The sequence below is a fragment of the Vanessa cardui genome, chromosome 7 (assembly GCF_905220365.1).
Source record: "Vanessa cardui chromosome 7, ilVanCard2.1, whole genome shotgun sequence".
NCBI classification, from domain to species: Eukaryota; Metazoa; Arthropoda; class Insecta; order Lepidoptera; family Nymphalidae; genus Vanessa; species Vanessa cardui.
This window is the reverse complement of record NC_061129.1, coordinates 4,258,753-4,280,908: the sequence shown is the minus strand read 5'-3', so window position 1 is coordinate 4,280,908 and position 22,156 is coordinate 4,258,753. Positions and strand designations below refer to the sequence as shown.

Sequence of the window (22,156 nt, the reverse complement as noted above, 5' to 3'; positions counted from 1 at the left end):
TATACCATTTCTAGAGACACTTCCACCAACCCGCATTGGAACAGCATGGTGGAATATGTTCCGAACCTTCTCCTCAAAGGGAGAGGAGGCCTTTAGCCCAGCAGTGGGAATTTACAGGCTGTTACTTTTTTACTTTAGAGACACTTCAAACCGGAACACAACAATACTGAGTACTGCTATTGGTATTTTGGTGGTGTCTGCGCAAAGCCCTACCACCAAGTTATCAAACCTCAGAAATAATGGTACATCTATCTATCCAGCAATTTGTGTAGTCATTTATTTTTGGTGTTTAATGATGTAACTTAGGCTATCAAAGATAAATGAAAAAACAGTGAAAGAAGTGAGTACGACGACAACACCCCCAAGGGATCAGACTCCAATGGACTTTCACGTCGCTTGGTGGGCCGAATACTATTCAGCTATTGTCATCTTAAATTATGTTTCTTAAAAATGTGTTCTAAATTTAAAATAAAAAAAGGCCCCGACGAATTGAGAACCTCCTCCTTTTTTTGAAGTCGGTTAATAACAAAAAAACAGCTACGATAATTTCATTAAATACATAAACTTACTTAGTACGTGTTCACAGGCTATTGAAATTACAAATAACGATATTACGATAAATTGACATAACATAGCGTGACAAATCTCCTTCGTTCTGTTACAATTTTCACTAAGCCTTACAACCTATAAATAATTCAATAAAATGTAGTACTAAAATTTCAATTTGCCTTGTTGAAAATATAATGAAATAGTTTGTTATATCAAAATGGAATAGTTTTATCGTAATATTTTCATTGGTCTGTATTGGAAGACGTAGACTTCATTTAATTTTATCTTTTTGAATGGTATCGATTCAATTTCCTTTTTATACTAGTTGTTTTAAAGATTGGTCGTCAGGGGGTAACTATATTGCAAATTTCAACAAATTCGGTTCTGCGGTTTGACTTAAAACTACAACGGACAGACAAAGATAATTTCGTATTTATAATATAATAAAACATATATAGTGACGATCTACAAATATATTAATTGCTCATTAATAATAATGTTTAACTTCAAATGAATTAGATCACTCACTACAAGCTATCTTAATAATTCCAAACGTATCTTGTAACATAATTTGCTTAACTAAAAATTAAATAACGTGACATTATTGGAATAAAACATTAGCTGTTAAAAACTGAACTAAACATTAATTTAAAATTTGTTACATGACATTATAATATATGCTAAACACTTTGTTACTCTGAAAAACATTGCTATATATGAATGCTGTGCCAACAGCTCCTATTTTCTGTTGAATAAATACAACCTTAAAATAAATATATGCCTTTCTTTTATTACTCTTCATCTATTTAACAATAATATTCGATGTCGATGTTACAAATATCAAGTTCGATAATCGGTATGTATGTGTGTGTAAGTATATTTATATTAATTTATTTTCAAGAGAGTTAATTAAGACAACAACCTCCTTTTGAAAAGGCAAAATACGTTTTGCGTGAAAAATTATTTACGCTATTTCAGTTCCGAACATGCCATTCGTATCTCTTATGACATATTTCTCAGTTCATAAACATAAATTTTCCCCAGCGCGATACTCGTGGGAACGGGCCTGGGGCACTGTCGACCACCAACACCGATCGACTTTTCACTTTCGACATCTGCGTCCAAGCGAAAATCGACTCTATTACATAAATATAAAACATAATTTACGGCTAACAATCTATCCTTTGTTAGAAAATAAAGCCGTTTCAGAAAATTGCGCGCCATCCAAGTCCCTACGGTTGCGTTCACAATAAAACAAAATGGCGAAGATATGACAGTACGCATCGCGTTTTGAAATACATTCGCATAAATATTGAAATGGTAACATCATCGTATATCGATTCCGACGTCGATAGTTGTTATTAAGCAAACCCCTGTATCAGATCGCCAATAATCATTTGATTTGTTATCTTGCGTTTAATGTTTACTAGAATAAACATGCTGTTATCTAAGTATTTTATAGCAAAGGTTTCATAAATATTATATTACTAATATTTATTATAACAAATAGAATCATTGACATTCAGCAATAATGTTTAATTTCAATAATTCCCAACTTATTTCATAATAATTAAGAAATTAAATACCACATAATTTGTCAAATTTAATGATAATAAATCAGCTGTTTGAATTTGTGCTTAACTTTAATTTCAAATTTGTTTCATGACTGAAACATGACATGACATTATGGTTATTGACTATTTTTATTATGCAAACTAAGGATAGGATATTTTCTGCTCAATCGATCCAAGTAATTTATGTCAATTTAACATTGTACGTGTATTGATAAATTTTCACTTAATATGATTTCTCGTTTGCTTTGATTTTAATTTATATCTTTAAGACAAATGAACTTTTTATTGTGTTGTTTCTGTATGAAACATTTATTGAAATGCTATTATATTACGAAGTCGTCACACCGCTTGTCTTTGTCACAGCATTGTAGGTTACAGTACATTCGCTATGTTGATAAAAATTACGAATGAGAATTAAAAAGTTTAGTTAATCTACCCTACCTTAAATCTTTGAGCGATAAAACGTCTGGCTTTTCAAAAAAATAAATAAGTTAAAGTTGTCAATAATTAATTATTGCTCAAATTAAATTTTGCTCAAATGAATCATTGGTCGGAAAATGATCTTCGTTTTATTAATAAAGTAAAACGAATTATTAGTTTGAAGAATTATTTAAGTATCTTTAATGTCAATATTATTTACTTGATATTAGCAGCTATTAATAAGATGTACCTCAAGTTATGAAGCTAATCGATGTCAAATTTTACCTTAATCTGTATTTTTATTGGTCGATAGCAGCGGATGATAAATATCGACCAATGAGCGATCAGCTTTTAGTCTACTGACAGTTAGGTTGTTTATGGTAATATTATGTGGGTAACGTAATAAAAAACATTTTTTGATCAATTTTGTATTTTCAGTAACAACTAATCAATATTTTAATCATAAATAGATACTAATGTACAACCAATATCATTACAATATGCGTCAACCGCAAAACAGTGGTCACTGGACGAAATACTTTTCAAATAGGTAAATTCAATATACAATAATAGTATTTGAGATTCAGACACGTTCAGCTGATTTAAATCGTATTGTTATCTAATATTAACAATAAAATACTACATTCACATAAATAACTTAAAAAATATCATAATAAAATAATATTTACATGTGCATTCTTTTTTACACTGGCAATTTGATTAGGGCAAGGACACATGTTAAAACTCGGGATTAACTGTCATCGATAAAAGATCGAATGGTACAGATTAAATTTCGATTATGAAACGGATAAAATATTTTAAAAATCGATTTTTATCACATTAGATTTGATGCTAACATTTAAAATGGTTCAATGATCCGGTTACGGACGGTACAACTATGAACTGTTAAAAAAATCACTTCAGTCTTTAAATTCACCGACAGGGGCTGGTTAAAATATGTATGTACTAAATATGGGATACCGATTGGTACATAAATGCATATCACAGATTAAATAATTACTCATTGTCGCCATTTATCAAACAGATTACAACATGCAACAACAATTTTTCAATATTCAGTCCAAGAACAATTTCTTATGACGACAACAAGAGCCTGTGATACCAGTAGTAATAATTAATTACCGTTAGTTTTAACATGAGATTACTAAAAAGAATATTTCATTTTACTTCAAAAATTAAACACGGTTTAAAGTAAAATGAAATAGTACTAAGTATAAATTTTAATAAATAGCTTAAAAGTATATTATGTATTAGCGCCGTATCTTATTATACATATATAGAAGCTCGGTGTATGACTAACACTAAAAATATCTATATTTTAAACTATGTTTATATCACATATGAAATATCATTCACGTTGATACAAATAATTATAGTTAATAAAGCTTCCATCTTATTAGCAAACTGTCGAACATCAGTCTAATACGAAATATATTTAAATATATAAAATATCGAGTTTTTTAAACCGTCAGTTAAATGAGAGGTAACAATTTGTAAAGCTAATAATATTAATATATGATATCGATGTATGAATATAAACAGCCGGAATCAACAGTTTGCGATATCTCCACTAATTAAAAATATATAAAAAGCAAAAACATTTTATTTGTACATGCTTAATAAATATTGGACAATTTAAAAGCACGAACGAGCGTTTAAAATGTATAACAAGTGTCAATCGGTCTTACGTGCAACATTATCTCGGAATATCGGACGCAGCACGCATACAATAATATACGTATAATACTGATTATTTAATTCATTTAATATTTAATTAAAATTCTCGAGAGCGTTTATCTCGTAATGTGGGACACTTTTACGATGGCGCTACTTATTCACTGATAAGGCTCAAATGCAACCTTTAGGAGCGAACACCCAAGAAGAAGCTTTATGCAAATGCAGTTAAGCCACATATTCCATTAACAACTCAAATAATTAATATAAAATTATAATTACAAGATAATTTCGCTCTCAGCTCTTACAACAGTTAATGCGACCGTGCACCCGACGCTGACGTCTATAAAATAGAAATTGAATCAATATGAGAAGCGTATGGCTTCATTAAAATAATATAATATTAATTTTTTAACTTTATAATGATATTATTGAAATACCATTAAAAGTAGTCTGATATTTCGGTCGCCCGGGTGAGTAGTCAGAGCGATAAGCGCGTTATTTAATATTAATAATTCATACACTTGACCGCGTCAGGAAACCAACAAGTCCAATTTCGATAGAGAACGCGGGATGACAAGCTGACAGGAATAAAGCGTCGACAAACTGGTCTCATTAGTGTCCCGACATCGGCGTTCACAAAAAATAACACTACTAGATCACATGTTCGCACTTAATAGCCAAATAAATTAAATGAAGTAGCCGCTTATTATAATTTCACAGCGGATCAATTACAAGCGTTTTAGAAAACTAAACAGCGATAGAGAATATTTACATAAGTCAAAATGAATATCGGTTTCGAAGACTTCAATAGAGGGGAAACTAAAGCTTATTATATACACGTCTGATATCTGCTTCCGAATAATTTTACTGTTTAAAATCCACACTCAAGTCCGAGTCACAAGTCCGACACTAAGTCCTCTCGTCGACCACATACGTGCGCGCATCATTAGCGCTAGCTTGTCTATAAACACGTGTGAACTACTTTTTCCGTGCGACACAGTTTGCATTTGACTTCGCAGCACCAATGGAATGTGCAATTGCACCGTTCCACAACAAGCATTGTTTCGGTCCGGTAACCACGGCCGCAACACATGAGGTCGCAGCCGTCGACGCCGATGCTGGTATCGTTGCAGGCACGCCCGTGCGTGCCGGGAATGCCCAGCCTCGGGTTCTTTTCACAGAAACCCGGTGATGATTCAAGGTAGACTAGGTCTTTTGCCCCCGGTGTTTTATGATCGGGATTGTGCGGCCGAAGCTGGAACCTGTACCGATCTCTTCTTGGAACTCTGTGAGGCGCCGCGTCATTTCGCTGTACGGGCGCTTCGATTTCTGTGTTAGGCATCATGACCCGCGACGCTCCATCGAAGCGATCTTTTAACGCGTCACCCACGGAGCGAAAACTGGGCAGCCTCATCCAGCAAGTCTTGACAGTGCAGGACCCAGACATACCGTGACATTTGCATTCCTGGCGCATCTCCGTTTGCACGTGCTGTGGACAAATGAATTGATTAATAATATGCCAAGAAAACATCGAATCTCTTAATTTATTCAATCGTGTGAGGGGGTCTATAATGATGTCCAAATATCTATAAATTCCTACGATAAGCGCCGATGCTGGTGATCGATGATCTCTACAGCACACTTCATCGATCGAATCTTACGATCGAGCAAATTGTTACAAATCGTGAGGAGGTGGGCCGGTCGTCACCGCGTGTGGAACGATCATAAATCATGCTCTGGATACATTCATCATTCTGAGAAGGTAGATAAATGACGCGAGGACGGAGACAGTAAATATTTTCCTATCCTCCAAGTGCATACGCTTCGTAGAAAATGGTCGACGTATTTTTTTATTATCATGTAGATGGAAGGGTGCATTGTACAGTCTAGTGTCTAAATATGTGTTAAACAATTGTTGGAATGTTGTGAATATTCATCAGACGGACACCCAGTGTGTTTGTCGTGACAGGAATTAAGCGCGTCGGTTAATGAAGTGTTTGGGTGGCTCGAGACGCCCGACGTCCCTTTTTGATGATTTTAGGAAGGTACGGACAGTGGGTATGCAAATGTGGGTGTGCGGTGGGAGGGAGATGTGCGAGCGCAACGAATGGGTGCCTGTTGCGCAGTCCTCGTGCGATGGGCCGAGCCGCTTGACGCATAATTAATTTTAGACTTAAGCGACACGTCAAGTGGCTGACAATCGATCGTCACCCGTAATGGTAATGTAAACACGGAGCGATGACATGTCTGTCGACAGCTACTCGAATTGTTTTGCTTAATGGATGTTTATGAGCTACCTTAAGTGGCGATTGGACAGATCGCTGACGTATAACTGTTCATTATCAACTCACCATTCTGCCGGCCTCGTTGTTGTGTAAGTTCATTTTTTCTCTGACAGTTTTGCCCCGTTCTCCTGTGTCGACGAATTCTCTGCTGAATCTGAATCCAAAACCGATGTTGTCACTGCAGCCACCCCACTTCCAGACGCGTACGTTGGCGGCGGCAGCGGCGCGGGATCGGTGCGGCGCTCGATCGACATGCGAGTAGTCGCAGGTGCAGGACTCGATCGAGCCCTCTGCGCACGCGCGGGATACTGCATGCGTTACACCGGCGCTCGTGATGGCATATATGAATGCTGTCTCGCGACAACCTGCGTCAAAACAGATGAAAAAATATAAAAATCATTTCCAATTTAAAGACATATGAGGACGAGTAAAAAAAGATGCTGAATTAAAAATAAAATTATATTGCATCCGTAAATATTCGTTCGATATTAACACGGATCCTATATTGAAAAATTTGGCATTTAATATGCCATTACAATTAGTGTTCTTTGTTTGGAAAGCCATATTTTATATTAAGACAGTTTTGCGGAGTATCATGATAATAGGCAGCTATAAACTTATAAAGGCAGGTATCGGACCTCGCTTCTGGCTTAATATTGTTGTTTTTGTAATAATAATACTCGGTTTATGGTATTTTAGCATAGGCATGTTTGATATTCACATAATTAATGCGTGCCAGCAACAGAGATGCCCATATTTTAATCAAATTTTATTATGGCTTAGGGCTAAGATGTGAAAAAACTTGAGGTTAGGTGTGTTCACAAAAAATATATGATTTCATTGGTGTTTATTAATAATGATAATAATTGTTTTGATAATATATACCGTCATTTGGCTTGAGATATACACGAGAGAGAAAAAAAACATTCGATTTTTAAAATATTAAATATGATCGTTACATACTTATTATTATAAATATTTGGTTTTTATGCAGCGTCAAGTTAATATCAATTAGTGACTCGACATTAAAATCGACGAATATTGACTTAGTCATAACGTTATCCCGAATAATTATCGAATGAACTCAATGCACGATCACAAAAGGATCGATGCATACATTCATCTCCCAAACGAATACATAAATCGATTCTCTCATCCCGTATCGAATACTATAAATAATTAATGGCCCGGCATTAGAATCAAATACTCATAAAATACAATTAAAAGAGAGAGGGTATATCTCGTCGATTGAAAATAAAAGAAGTGCCTCTTACCTACCCGGGAGATTATAAATTTGATCATTACAAGTTGTAGTGGCGCGCAACGAATCTCAGTAATATCGATGTCCAAGTGATCTTAACGATAACTATCGATAAACACAGTCCCACTTTTTATTATTTTAATTAAAAAGTATAAAATTAATTTTATAATAATTAAATTTATTTTTATTACAAGTTCCTATTTTAAATTTAAATAAAGTTCGAATGTCAGAAAATAATCTAATCTCTGTGATATTTTTATTTACAGTATGGATACGCAAATTAATATTAATAAATTGACTATGATATGTGTTCCTGAGTCATCGACTCTCGCCGTTTCAAGGTTATAATTAAATTCCACGGAGTTTAAAACCGAAAGTAGTTCGATGGCTGGCCATTTACCTTAATCATAATTAAAAAATGAACCGTTTTTTTTTTCACGCAATAATTTGTCGGAGGCCAAAATTTACTTGCTATTTTTTTATTCATGGAAAAATTCGTTAGGCTTTTGACAGTTGAAAATTTTTTAAACATTCTTTTATTTTAAAAAAAACATGTTATTAAAACATAACACTTTTTTATATTATTCTTAAAAACTTATTCCGTAACCCGAACTTCTTAGGTGGGCTCGCAAGTCACATCCAAGCAATACGTACCGATGGTAAAAACGTAGTATAAAAAAAAATAACAAGAAAATTATATTTATTATTATTTAAAATCATAATGTATGGAACGGTCCCAGAGTCCACGCCGTCGTTATTAAGGACTCAATAAGCAAATGAAATCATTTTTTTATTATGTTGTCATCGTGCACAGATATAAATTACGGTCAGCGCATACCGCCGTAGCCGTCTCACTTTTTGTGTTTCCCTTTTGGATGTTACACAAAAGTATTTTATTCAGCAATTACTTGAGATGTTCGTCCCAGAATTTTAATGTCAATTTCGCCATCATTCAATGCTCGGGGAAATTAATTCAACTGTTACGAATACAATCCGCTCTGAGGGATTCATCTTTTGTAATGAGTTCGAAGGATATTTCTCGTTACAAAAAATAGGTGTAGATCAATTATATTTGAAGTGAAGTCTCATCGTACGTGATATAAGAGTACTCTTACATGCAAACTGTTTTGTAAATTTAATTAATTTCGTGGAAAATTTTCGATAAATAGCTATCTGGATATGATGTACCGTACGAGTGAGTCAGAGGTCCGGCCCCGGGGTGCCGCCGCCAGCCAGGTGGTACCTACCACGTGCTGAGGTTTCTACGCGTCTTCATAACGCATAGATATCCGAGTGTCGAGTTGTCGACATCTGGCTTCAAACAGCTGTCCGCCCGCTGAGATTTTTATTTCGCTACTTTTACTTTATCTCCGCTATTACGTAACCGAACGCCATTATCTCATCAATTAAGAATATAAACGGCAACCGAAATATCGTTTTTAATTGGTCCGATATGTTTATAAACTTCTGTACGAGTGATTCACGACCGAACCCAACTCGTTTGACGTGCTCGATAGTGATTCTTTGTTCTCGTCTAATATGAGAAGAAATATTTATATATATTTATAAATAATTCAATAATTTATTTTGTTGCCGTGGCCGGCCATCGATTTCCCCGGACAACAAAGAGGATTGTCGCGATTTGTGAATAAATCGCGACGTAGAAAAATTATGACAGATGTAAAGATGTTCCATTCGCGGGGACGCATTAGTCACGGCATTAAATAATATTTAAATTCCTTCTATGGACTTAATTAACTACCCAAACAACGTTAATCTGACACCGGCTACGCATAAGCCCCTAATACAAATAACGATTAGAATCACAGCCCCATAGATCGTCTGATATAAAGCGTTTATAATTACGGCGCGCTATTATTTTATTGAGGCAGTTCCACCGCATCAAACCGCAGTCAAATAAGAACAAACATGAGTAATGTGAATCTATAAAAGTAAATTATTATTATAACTGATAATAAAGTGCTGTCGGTGGATTATCTGTGTGGATAATAAATGGTCCCGAAGTCGGTTTACAACGCGAGCAGTCGAGCACCAAGCGATAATTTCATCCCGTCGGATTGGCAGTTAAGGCGAGGCGTTGAGAATTTATAAAAGTCAAAAACTCGTAAATCCTATAGACGATCGCTCGGTCGCTCCGTAAAATAAAACTTAATCACTGTTGACATTTGATGAACACCTGGCCTCACAGAGAAAACCATTAAATAATTCGAAATTAATGCACTAATTAAATATGTTCCCGTCCGCATTAAGTCATCAAGCCGAGGTGTTTCCGAGAGATTAATTTGAAAGATTGACTTATGACGATTTCGCGCGTCGCGCCTCGTGTATCTTATTATTTATGGCAACTCGCATTATTCAAATTTGATGAGATGTAATTACTCAAAACAACCATAAATCACCCGTTTTATAATTCGGTGTTTTGCCGGTTTAGTCGAGGCTTAGACTATTGAGGTCGGCCGTCTACTGGGTCGAAGTAATTTTTAAGTGTTTTACAAAAGTTTACGACGAATTAATTGCATATTAGTTAATCATTTGTATCGTGTAATGAATAGATTCGTTTAATGCAATCGAATGCACTTGACTCAATTCGTTAAGAAAAACAAAATGAGAATGTTTGAGGACAATAACTTGTGCCGTAAGGGCGAAGCGAGAAAGGGCCATAAAAGTAATAATTCATTTTCGTTATGCCATGTAAGGGTGATAATTTCACATTGAATCCTCAGCTCGAGACTTCGCTGCGACAATTCAAAATTACGTCGCTCATATATCACTCATTGTGAGTGGCACAAAGCGCTCGGGGCTACCATCGCTACCATCCACCGTTTCCACTCCCATTCATACAAAGGACAAAGACATTTGTTTTCAAACTATGAAAAAAAAAACACTTAAATAATTCCTTCTGAGATTTATATTAACTGTGTTCAATAAATAATAAAACAATCGTTAATTTAGAGTGTCTCGTATAAATGATATTCATATGAGATTTAGGGCATATAAAATTCATTCGATCCTTTTTTAATGTCGTGAGCTGCTATAACTGGAACACAATTCAAACTTCACAAACACAAAATGATTATCTAATTGAGCATTAAATATTTCGTCGAGGGCATTTTATATCCGTTTTATTTTCGGTGTCGAACGTTTTATACTTTTTATACACCCACGACGATGGAATCTCGGGGGCTACATACGAAACCTTCAAAACAGGAAATATTTTGAGAAAGGTCGTTTTATTGGCCGAGTTACCTGCCATTAGACGCTGCGATAGGTGTAAACGTGGCTTCCGTGGAGCGTGTACGATCAGTCGCATGGTCATCGCCAAACCACGCCGCAGGAGGCCTCGCCGCGGGGACCCGGTCCATATATTTTTCTATTCTCGGGTCAACAATGAGCCGGTCTATAAAGATCGGACCATTGTCCCGTTGTCATCATTTGTGTTAATTCGATCCTTGAGGTTTACACCACAATGAAATGAAGATGTCGCGTCAACTCGTCAATGGCGTGTCGACGTGTATATTAGTAATTATTCGTGTTCCATCCGGGGGGCCTTTGTGTGTCGAAAGTGTAATTATGGCGAGCAAACCCTATTCAAAGATTTCGGTGTCCGATGAGTTGCAGCGATACGAAATCATATTTACGATTTTTTTGTTTAATGAGTTCCGTTGTATGGGGCTCCCGCCGCGATCGCTTGTCCGTTTTTATGCGTTTCTCAAATGAACGTAATTGCAATGTATTAAAAAAGTTTATCGGCAGATATTTGCGGCCGGTCTGTAATATGGGCTCGCGCGATTCGCCCGCCCTGCCTGCCCTTAATAAAGTAATATGCTCTAAATGCACACGCATATAACATAAATTATGTATCGCCTTTTGCTCTTTTTACAGATGGAAATTATTACGACGGTGGTCCGCAGTGCTATATCTGACTTTTAATTTAGAAAAATGTTTAACAATCTTTGTGAATAGATTGTGTCTGAATTATATATCAATATTTATATTTGCTCTAGGCGTTTCGGTTACTGTCTGGGTATAATTATTTTATTGCTGGAACCGTTGTTCTTGTATGTATAAAAAATGCTGAGTAATTGTCGGTCTGGTATTAATGAACTTTATCGCTGTAATTGGATCTGTCTCAGCAATTTACATTATTCTACTTACATAAATAAGACAGAGCTAATCGTTCGACTCTTAAATGATTCCCATTGATTTACTGAATGGACTGGTCCATTGATGGTGCTCGTCTATGCGCCGGCGGCTAGTGACGTGAAACACGGTTTTTTTTTCGATAAAAAAATAATGTTATGTAAACATATAAATTTAATTGCGATTTGTTACCAATTTACCACTAATGAATATATTATAATGATGTCGATTATGTTAGTGATTACGAAAATATATGTCGTAATACTTTTAATTTGGAGTGACCTTCCCTCGCCCTCGTCCTCCAATATATTGTTTGGAGATCGTAACAATACTAATGATTTTGCTTAATTCGGCGATGTTTGGCGTGTTTTGCATATTTGTATAACAACTTATTTTGTTTTAATAATTATTTCGAGCTGTCCGATATAAAAAATAAATTATGTCCTCATTATGTTTACTTTTAAAAATATATATATATTTCTTAAATATTTAAAAGCGTCTCATGCCTTCTCAGCTGAGTTAAAGTGCAAGTTAATAGAGACATCAGTTACAGAAAGCGTTTGTGCGTTTCATTAACGTAAGAAGCAGGGGGTCAATAACCGAGGCACACGCACGTACAGTCGGACATATATATATAACAATATCGTCGAATTCGAAATGAGATCGAATTAGACAGAGATATCGAGGCGAACGCTTTTAATTTTCAAGATAACCCCTCGAAACTGCCTGACCCATGAAGGAAAGCTTTTATTCCAATTCTATTTTGATCCAACAAAAATGTTACGTTCGATCTCAATCGCATTTGTTTTGGTTTGTTATAAAAAAGTCGAGATAGTTTTGATTTACAATACGACTTCTTTTTTGCTAATAGCGAATAATGTGAAGTACGGACCAGATGTTCGCAGTTTGCAGGCTCATAATAAGGCATATCGCGCACAAAGCATCGAAATCGGACACCGGAGATAGGGCAGCCCTGATTTGAAGAGCAAAAATAAAATGTATAGTCGCGATAGTGACGTGCAATCCATTATAGACCTTGTGGTTATTATAATAGAGACTATAAAATGGTGTATATGCAGTTTAAAAACGAAAAGAACCTTGTTATAACATTTTAATTTTCGTAAGTGCACCTTTTATAAATTTAATCTCGCCTCTTTATTATAGCCTCCTACCCAATACGGCATGTTCGCCAGTTACAGACCGATACTTTTTCTAGAAATTATCGTTTACATGTTTACATTCAAATCGTATTCGCTGATTTTTATCTTAAAATCGATAATATCTTCATTCACGTCAACTTAACGGAATCGATACTATTTCGAGCTGGTATTTTTAAAAATAGAACATTGTTTACTTTTTATTTATTCAAATTTATCGGAGCGAATTAATTCACAGATAATAAAGATTTCGATTCTAAAATCAAAACGTTCAATCGACATTGGGACTGTCGCCTTCCGTTCGAAACTAAATCGTTTATCGTGGGTATTGAAATGAATTCGTAATAAGATGAATAAAAGGGCCATCGACAAACGGGATTGGGAACGTCACTCGGTCGCATGTAATTGATCCAGGATGCTTTATCTTGATGAGCCCTTTATAGGTGCCCCTGGCGCGCTACCCTCCCGGTGAATACTGATAACATCTCTTAAAAGGGTTGCCAAGTAAGATATCACTTAATTTGTAGCCAGTCTTTGTAACTCGGATTAGGGGCTTGTAGTCTACAAAATCTTTTTGTATCCGACTTTTTTAAAATACGGATTCCATATTGAAATGAAAAATTCGATCTTGTTTTTTAAATATCGTTTAAACGTCTCAATGCCTCGTAATCTGTTTCCTTGGTATCCTCGATGGGTATTTAGAGATTATCTTCTTAAGTTCTTTTTAATGTTTTGTTTTTTTTTTTGTTTGGGACAAAATTGAGACAAACGGATGACGCGTGTTCTCATATTCACTATTTAAGCTCCTTGTTTTTTTTTTCAACTTTGCCAAAAGGATAATCGTGGCTCAGGCATTAAATTGTCAGTCTTTATCAAAATTTATTCTTAATTAAATCCATAATAAACAATTTATAAAACTAAAATTTTATGTTTATTGAGGCAATACGCTCTGCAGTGGGTAAAGGCAACACGCAATATTCTGAATACATTATTATCAAATTAAAAGCATCTTATGTGAATTCTTTTGAATACATCGTTAACTGTGTTATACTTTTATTTTTTATGTCATTGCGAATAGTTCGTGTAATAAATATATTTTTGCTGACTTTAATTCATCGAGTACTAAATATTTTTCATTACATATAAATAAATCTTCTCACCGGGAGGTAAGGCTCTAGCCCAGCGGTGGGAATATACGAGCTATTTATGTTAGACTAGCAACCCAACCCAGCTTCGCACGGGTGCATTGCTGATACTAAATATGGTATAAGTTGTATGTCTAATTATCAGCGTTTCTTTACTATATTGTCCACGTGTTTTATATAAAAACCTTCCCCTCGAATGAATCTATCTATTAAAAAAGCCGCATCAAAATATGTAGCGTAATTTTATAAGACTTAAGCATACATAGGGACAGACAGCGGTAAGCGACGCGGTTTTATACTATGTAATGATAATTATATAAATATGTAGACGTATTAATCTCCGTTAAATATTCCGTTCGTATTAAAGTCAAAGCTATTACTTATAATAATATCCATACAATTAAAGTTCACATAGTGACATATAACGATGCTCGTTAAGTAACTTGGAAATCATTCGATAAAATATCACATCTAAAGTTTATTTATAATGTAAATAAAGTCGTAACTAACCTCTGTCAACAATTTTTCCAAATAAGTTTTTCCCACGCAGAAAGTTCCTTGTGGAACAGTTCCACCTTCTGTATTTGAACTGATGTTGGCACTCCGCCACTGCCATGCTGGCACCCTTGGCCACGGCTGCCAGCACGCCAGGGTTTTCCCGTGCTAGACGTCGCTGCTTCCTCCTCAAGGTTGCGTGAACTCCTGGATCCATGTATAGCACACCCGGTGATACTGGTGACAGGTTGTTTGGTTCGCCAGCTTTTGCAATGCCCCTGTAGAAAACAGATTTGTGGATTAATTTCACAGTAATATTTAATGTCCCATGTTATTACTGGTTAAGAAAAAAATTAAGGGAGTGCCGTTGATTTTTTGTCATTGTTTAGATGTTCAACTCACCACGGTTTTAATATTGAAATACTGTTTTTAAAACGAATGTAGGTGACAGGAGTAAATAATAATAAAGAAATACGATCCTCAAACATCGATCCAGATAAAAAGCACGTTCAATACCTACTTGTTAGAATTTACCTTTATCGCCATCGCGAAAGACAATGCCAAACATCAACGAACGGACCCTGAGAACTTTGGAAAAAATAAAACAAACATCCCGAACACCACTTAAGGCAATGGGTGCAACTCGAAATGAAATGCTCATTTGGGACGGTAAAGACAACAAACAATTGACGACCGAACTGTCAATCTGCAGACGTTTAGATAAATATTTGCGTCGCGCATTAATCCTCGAGGGCTGAGCGAGTAAATACGAGACGAGAGCGATCGACATCCCGGCCTGTTGACACGGCCTCGGAACTGCTACGGCTCACCTATTGTGTGCATACCCAAAGCGACTCGCTCCGAAACCGACCAAAACCACGTACATTGCTCGCGAAGATGTCTCGAAATAAACTCTTTTGTTTAGTACGATGAAATGTATAACCCGTAATCGATTTAAAACTGTATGGTATGCAAGATAAGTTACATAATAAACAGCAGGGCCCACAAAAAGCGACGCTCTGAGAGCTGGAAATCGTATTACTTCTCTATTTACCTTTCTTTGTAGTCAAGTGTTACGTAAATATGAACGTGTTCGTCGGAAATTCTCATTTCCTTCGAAAATTCATGGAGACGCTTCGACGTTTGTTCGTGCTCTTAAAACTATCATGTGTTTTAGTTTACGGACTTTGAGGCTGACCGACATGGACGGAGTGTGACGTCAAACTATATTTAAAAAAAAAAGAATGTTTTATTATAACAAAATAAACGGTATCGATGTGTGATTCGAATTCAAATTAATTTAAACAGAAACAAATACATCGGTCAGTGCAACGGTGAATAAAAAACCTTTTCTTCTAATTTTAAATACAGGTCACATATGAAACCTGTTAATTTAATTAGTGGAAACAATGCAAAGAATAGCCATATTTGTGTCCGTTAAGTTACACTTGTCACGTTGGTAGGAAACCAAACATGAGACACGAGGACTAAAGGAAAAATAATGAATAGCTTTCACGAGCAAGCGCAATATTTGGACAGCGATAAAGACTGTGTGAATGTGTCAAAATGACAAATATTGTCTTTTCACGAGACGTCTCGCTTTTCGAAGACGTTCACACAGACGAAAGTAAGACACGGTTAATTATCAATTAACTTTTCACATCATATGGATGTCTTGGACTAGATGTAACTAAGCATTGCTTATTCGAATCAGCACATAACGAGAGTAACTGAGATTAACTAATTAATCTATTTGAAAAAATTACAATTGAAAGAAACAAAAAGAAAAAGGGAAGACACGTGAAATTTGTAATGTTATTTTTCAACTAGAAACGATGAAACTATTGGTTTTCGTATACACAAATCATTCATTAATATAAAATTAAGTGAAAAATTTAATCTGCATGATTAATGGAAATATGTAATATTTAAGATAATGAATGCTAATGACCGAATATTTCAATTCATGTCTCGGTTAGATTTGATTGAATGGAATAATTAATACGTGCGTCTAGAACTTGTTACCAATTGTTACGAAAACGAAAGCAATATTTATTGATCAATTTGTGTGTTCGATTTTTAAACATTAAAAAATCTGTGTGTATTCAATTTCACTGCAATCAGGTGTACTTAACTCATAGGTCAGTATTTATTTCCTTAAAAGTGTTAAACAGGAAGCGGAGATGAATGAAAATGAGAAGCTACATATGTTTTAACAATGTCATTCATTTATTTTTATTGTTAGAACTAATATATGTGTTTGAATGAGCTTGATGTACTTGTGACTTGCGTTATTGAACGTTCAATAAATGTTCAGACAACTGTTGATGGATAATTATGTTATTCATTTTAACATTATTAATAATTGTTTTTTTAACTTTGTTTCACAGTTGATTCACAGTATCAGTAATGATTGGTTCGAGTTACGTGCGTTATTCCTAACACTTCCTTTCGAACATAATCAATAAGAAATTAAATACTTTTGAAATATTCTTAGCATATAATGTATACGCATTGAATCTCTCATATTTAGTACGTTTTCTGCATTTCCTAACGACTTCATTCAGTAGGTATGTTTCCATCCTAAATATCTTTTCATTAATTAAGTTTTGCCTTCATTTAACGACTTTCGGAACCTTTTATGTTTAATTGAACGTCATAAACGACGTGGGTAATGCTTAACGATATTTTAATAGACATATAATAACTATAATATATAATGTGTAATCGTACTGAGAATATAAAATTGTGTAAATTAATAATTAAATTATAATTTAGCGTATTGTTAGATAATTATTCTTCTTAATCATAAATGTAGGTTTGCTTAGTATATTTTACTGAACTTATTGATATTGTATTTTTTTTATATTTAAAACCCGATGATGAAAGAATCCAGAAAAGAAAACTGTAGTTATATAGATTATATTTAAAAAAAATGCCTGATACAGCTTCTAATTAAATAATTTATATAGTTTCCCCTTAAGCGTAGGTGGCCACGAGATTCGTACTCACCCAGCATACGAATAAGGCTTATAATATTTAATTTGTTAGTTTCTTACGAGGCGTCAAAATATCGCTTATGTTTGACCAATAAAGATTGACCCTCAAACAATGTTTTCTTTCAAGAAACTACGAAGAATAATTACATATCAACGGGTTTTCTTATTTTGTGCTTTATTTATAAAGTAATAAAGATGAAGGCCTTGTATAAGTTTATATAGATACTCCGGGTTCCTGAGAATTCTTTATTCGAAAAATCGAATGTTTATTATTGGCGCATTAACGGAAAATCCATGGAGTTAAACCAAATTTTTTAAATTAAAATGATGGAATGGACGTTCCAAATTCAAAAATTTCTTATAACGTTAACTTCTTTTCGTTTTGTTCGCTCACTAAGATGTACTTAAGCTGGGTTCTCGCTAAGATGGTACTCGGTTATCAGTGATATAATGACGCCAGCACGCGATTTTCAACGTAATGCAATATGTGAGACGTGTGATGAATAACAATTAGTTAAGGTGTGGTTTTTATTTCTGTATAGTTTATTTGTATCTTGTATTGCCGTGAAATGAGCGTTTTGTTCTTGTTACCGAGACTGACTATGTTTAAGTATAAACAATAGAATAGGACCAAGAACGAATAAGTAATCGATTTTATTGTGAGTTCTATAATTTTAATAGCAAATTCTTAATAACAGCTTATATTTCATATTGTGGCTTCCGTCGTGGGTCTAGTGACTAAATAAGTATTTAGATGTTGGAATTCTAGGTTCAAATTTCAGATCTCATGTATGAGAATGAAATTACAAACAAGACCGCCTAAATCCAGGGTTCTGAATATGCAAAAGATCGCAGTGATTAAGCGTTGGATGTGTCTCTCCAGTACTGGTCAAGTTTTGGACTATCGGAGAAACGCTCCAGAAGTTGTCTATTTCAGTGCACATTCGCCTTTTTAGTGAATGTAATATAAAATTTTGGAGGAATATTTCCATGTGGGTGTCACTCACATAAACACCAAATTCCGCTGTTAAACGTGTGCGAAAAGTGAAATCTTTAAATTTAGAAAAAAAAACTAGTTTCTGTATTAACAATTTACACTTATATGTTTTTCCGACGGTGAATGAAAAAGTTAAACAAAAAATGAATTATAAATTTAATATTTTTGTATAAAAAAATTAGTATGAACAAGAGTATTATACTAATTAGTTGATTAAACAAACAAACGAGCAATATTTATTTAATGCAATGCGCACGCGCTGCTGTATCTCACTGATAGTGAGTGATAAGTTACCTTACAATACTTAAAAGTTTTAGAAGGGACAAAACTTAAACAAAATTAAATACTATTAAAATATTCATTTGTTCTTTTAAATGTTGAAAAAGTTAATTGATTGGAACTGTTTTATTTTGATTGTGTTAAAAGTCATATAGTATACACATATCTATGTGTTGACCATTGATATAGTTAAAGAAAATATAACGGTGCTAAACAAATACTTCTATTCAATATAGAATCAGAAGTATAATAATTTGACATGAAAAATATATATATGTAATTTTAACTGTTATAATACTGTTTGGTGCTGAATTGTTAACGATTAGAGTCAACGAATTCCCTTCCTAATTTCATATTAATCTTGATCGTTATTAAAATTGAATTAAATGTATTAAAATTATATTTATTATAAATTATATGTCTATTATTATTTTTTTTGTATTAAATATTTAATAAATTCGAATCTCTTAATACTCAATTAATCTTTATCGAGGAATAGACGTATGCGGTCACGTTGATTGATTATGGATTACCCACGGCCACCTACTGTTCTTATCTTAAATTAGGTATATTAGTATTAATATTTAAAATTCTTTATTATATTAATGTTCATATTATTTTTATTTAATTGTTTTTTGAGACTTAAGTGTGATTTAAGTTTAATTTATCGTATTTATTATTGAAATCTTGTTAGTTATATTTTTTTCTCGTTGGTTTATTTGTAATTATAGTTAAGCTATAGTTTATGAATAAAAAATAAACGCCTGTTTAATTATTTATAGAAAAATCATCGCTTTTCATTGAAATGATACCGAAAATTTATCCGTCGGTATTTTATTCACTGATACAAAACGTACTTTTTTATTATTTAAAATTTATTTATTTCAGAATAAACATTTAAGTTATTTTATAATAAATTACAAATAGGCATCTGATAAAGATTTGAAACATATTAAATTTGCATTACGTTCAACCTCAATTCATCGCGTTGAATTTTATGTTATAATAAATATTTTAAAGTAGGTAATTAAAAATATATATCCAAATAAAATTCAGCTATAAACAAGAAAATATATGAATCAAGTAAGTTTTGATTGTAAATTTAATAATCTGTATAAAACAAATTACGAAAAAAGGTTTTAATTAAAATTAAATGGTGTAAATTTTATAAGATATAAATTATAATTAGTTTCAAAATATACAGATTAAAAATAAAAATCAATGTATAATTCTAATAGACCGTGAACTCTATACGCGGGGGATTAGGGCTGTCGCATACCAGGAGTCGGGCGATAGCGAGTGCAAATAAAGTTTTGACGTCCATCAAGTACGTCAGCTTAGTTTTAGACACATCGTAACTTCTCTCAACTCATTTTTATTCCGATTCGACGCTCACTTGAAAAATATTAACACAAAATCTATACATATATTAAAATTGGAATCTGTTTGTAATGATAAAATAGCCCTTTTTTACTCAATTCATATGCATTTATACATTTGTCAAAATAATTTTTTTTTTCAATTTTTGTCTGTCTGTTTTTTCCGGCTTATCACTGGAACAGCTGGACCGATTTTGACGGGACTTTCACTAGAAGATAATTTATATAATAAGAAGTAACTTAGGTAACAATATTTTTTTTGTTTAATTCAAAAGCGAACAGGGTCACGGGCACTGGCTAGTGTTCAATAAATTTGACTTTAAAAATAAAATAATTAATTTGGCATAAAAAAATAACTTTAAAACAAATTTGTAAAACCGTAATAATTTGCGTAAATCATGACGTTTTGTGTAACATAATCCGACATACCATTATTTATAGCGCAATAATTCATATAATGATCTTAAGACGCGGTTTTAGGACGCATTAAGTTTACTGCACCATTAGCAATATCGCGCGCGTGTGTTTACGCGTTTTTTAACGATTCGCTAATTATCTTCTCTCTTACATATGAAGTTCCGATCAACAATGTTAACATATAATACACTTAAATATTGTAATTAATATGCAACATTTTTTGTATGACTTAGTAAATTTTTTAACATAATTATAATAAGAAACCAATACATTTTTATCTTTTGAGTTCGAATGACACAAATGGGTAATAACGCTGACTTAATTTTAAATTATTAAGTTATGAATGTTATATGGATGATGTAAGCTTACCACCACAAGCTGCCTCGTCCTCTCCTCGGCTTGTTGGCAGCTTCGCACCTCAAACACATAAACAGCACAAACAAACACAGCCACTTCATTGCGATGGGCGGAACCGCACAATCGCATGAGCGCGATCGGTCACCGCACGATACACTCTGAAGACGGCCGTCACGACCGTCGAGGCGGGGTCGCATGGAGGGAGGTTTTACCTGCGCTTGCCCGCCCGATTGCTCGTTCGTTGGATATTTTTTTTTAAAACATTATGCAATTAGATAATGGATTATCACGGATTGTGGTTTTGTTTTTGATTCATATGTCTAATTATGTTTCGGTGTCGTTTGGGATTTTTACACGTTTTTAAAACACATAATTCCTATTTAAGCTCGGTAAGACTTTCTCTTCAGAGAAATTTATTTTTGAATTATTATGATTACTTCTTTTAAACTTACCAAATTAATATATAGATTTATATACATAACTGATAAGAAATCTTAAAGTTATCATTGAGTACAAGTCAATATCATTTTAAATGTGGTTTTAAATAGTTATTCACACCTTAGTTATTTTGTGATACATACCTAATTCCATTAACTCAAATACAACAATTAGAACACTTACATCCTTATCAAGTTTTAATAAAGTATCAAAGGTGTTCCATATTTAATTTATCTTCTCAAAGATCAAATAATCAAAGCAATACCCATATAGGATACAGTGATCAATATATACAGAACTACATAAAATTTGAATTAGTCACAAAGATGTCTTTATAACATAAACATGAGCATATATAATGCCAATCCTTTGTAACATATGATTGTTAAAGAACCATTTAACTCATAGATAAGACAGAAGGGATTTCTTGAAATGAAATTGCTGCGAATATATATTTTTAAAATAAACAAAGAAGTTCGTTTAGCAAGAAGGTCCTACATGGGTAGGTACATGTATTCACATTGCTCATATTCCTGGAATAAGGG

General features: G+C 33.8%; 1 protein-coding gene across 1 annotated transcript; it reads right to left on the bottom strand.

Annotated features, from left to right (window-relative positions):
• Positions 1-2,968: 2,968 nt before the first annotated feature.
• On the bottom strand, positions 2,969-21,318 carry LOC124531127 (protein Wnt-1). Its single transcript, XM_047105590.1, has 4 exons — positions 21,186-21,318; positions 14,761-15,023; positions 6,593-6,891; positions 2,969-5,730 (listed from the first exon to the last, which is right to left on the bottom strand). The coding sequence occupies exons 1-4, from the start codon at positions 21,272-21,274 to the stop codon at positions 5,203-5,205; spliced, it is 1,179 nt and encodes a 392-aa protein (XP_046961546.1). The 5' UTR covers positions 21,275-21,318; the 3' UTR covers positions 2,969-5,202.
• Between the last annotated feature and the right edge of the window lie 838 nt (positions 21,319-22,156).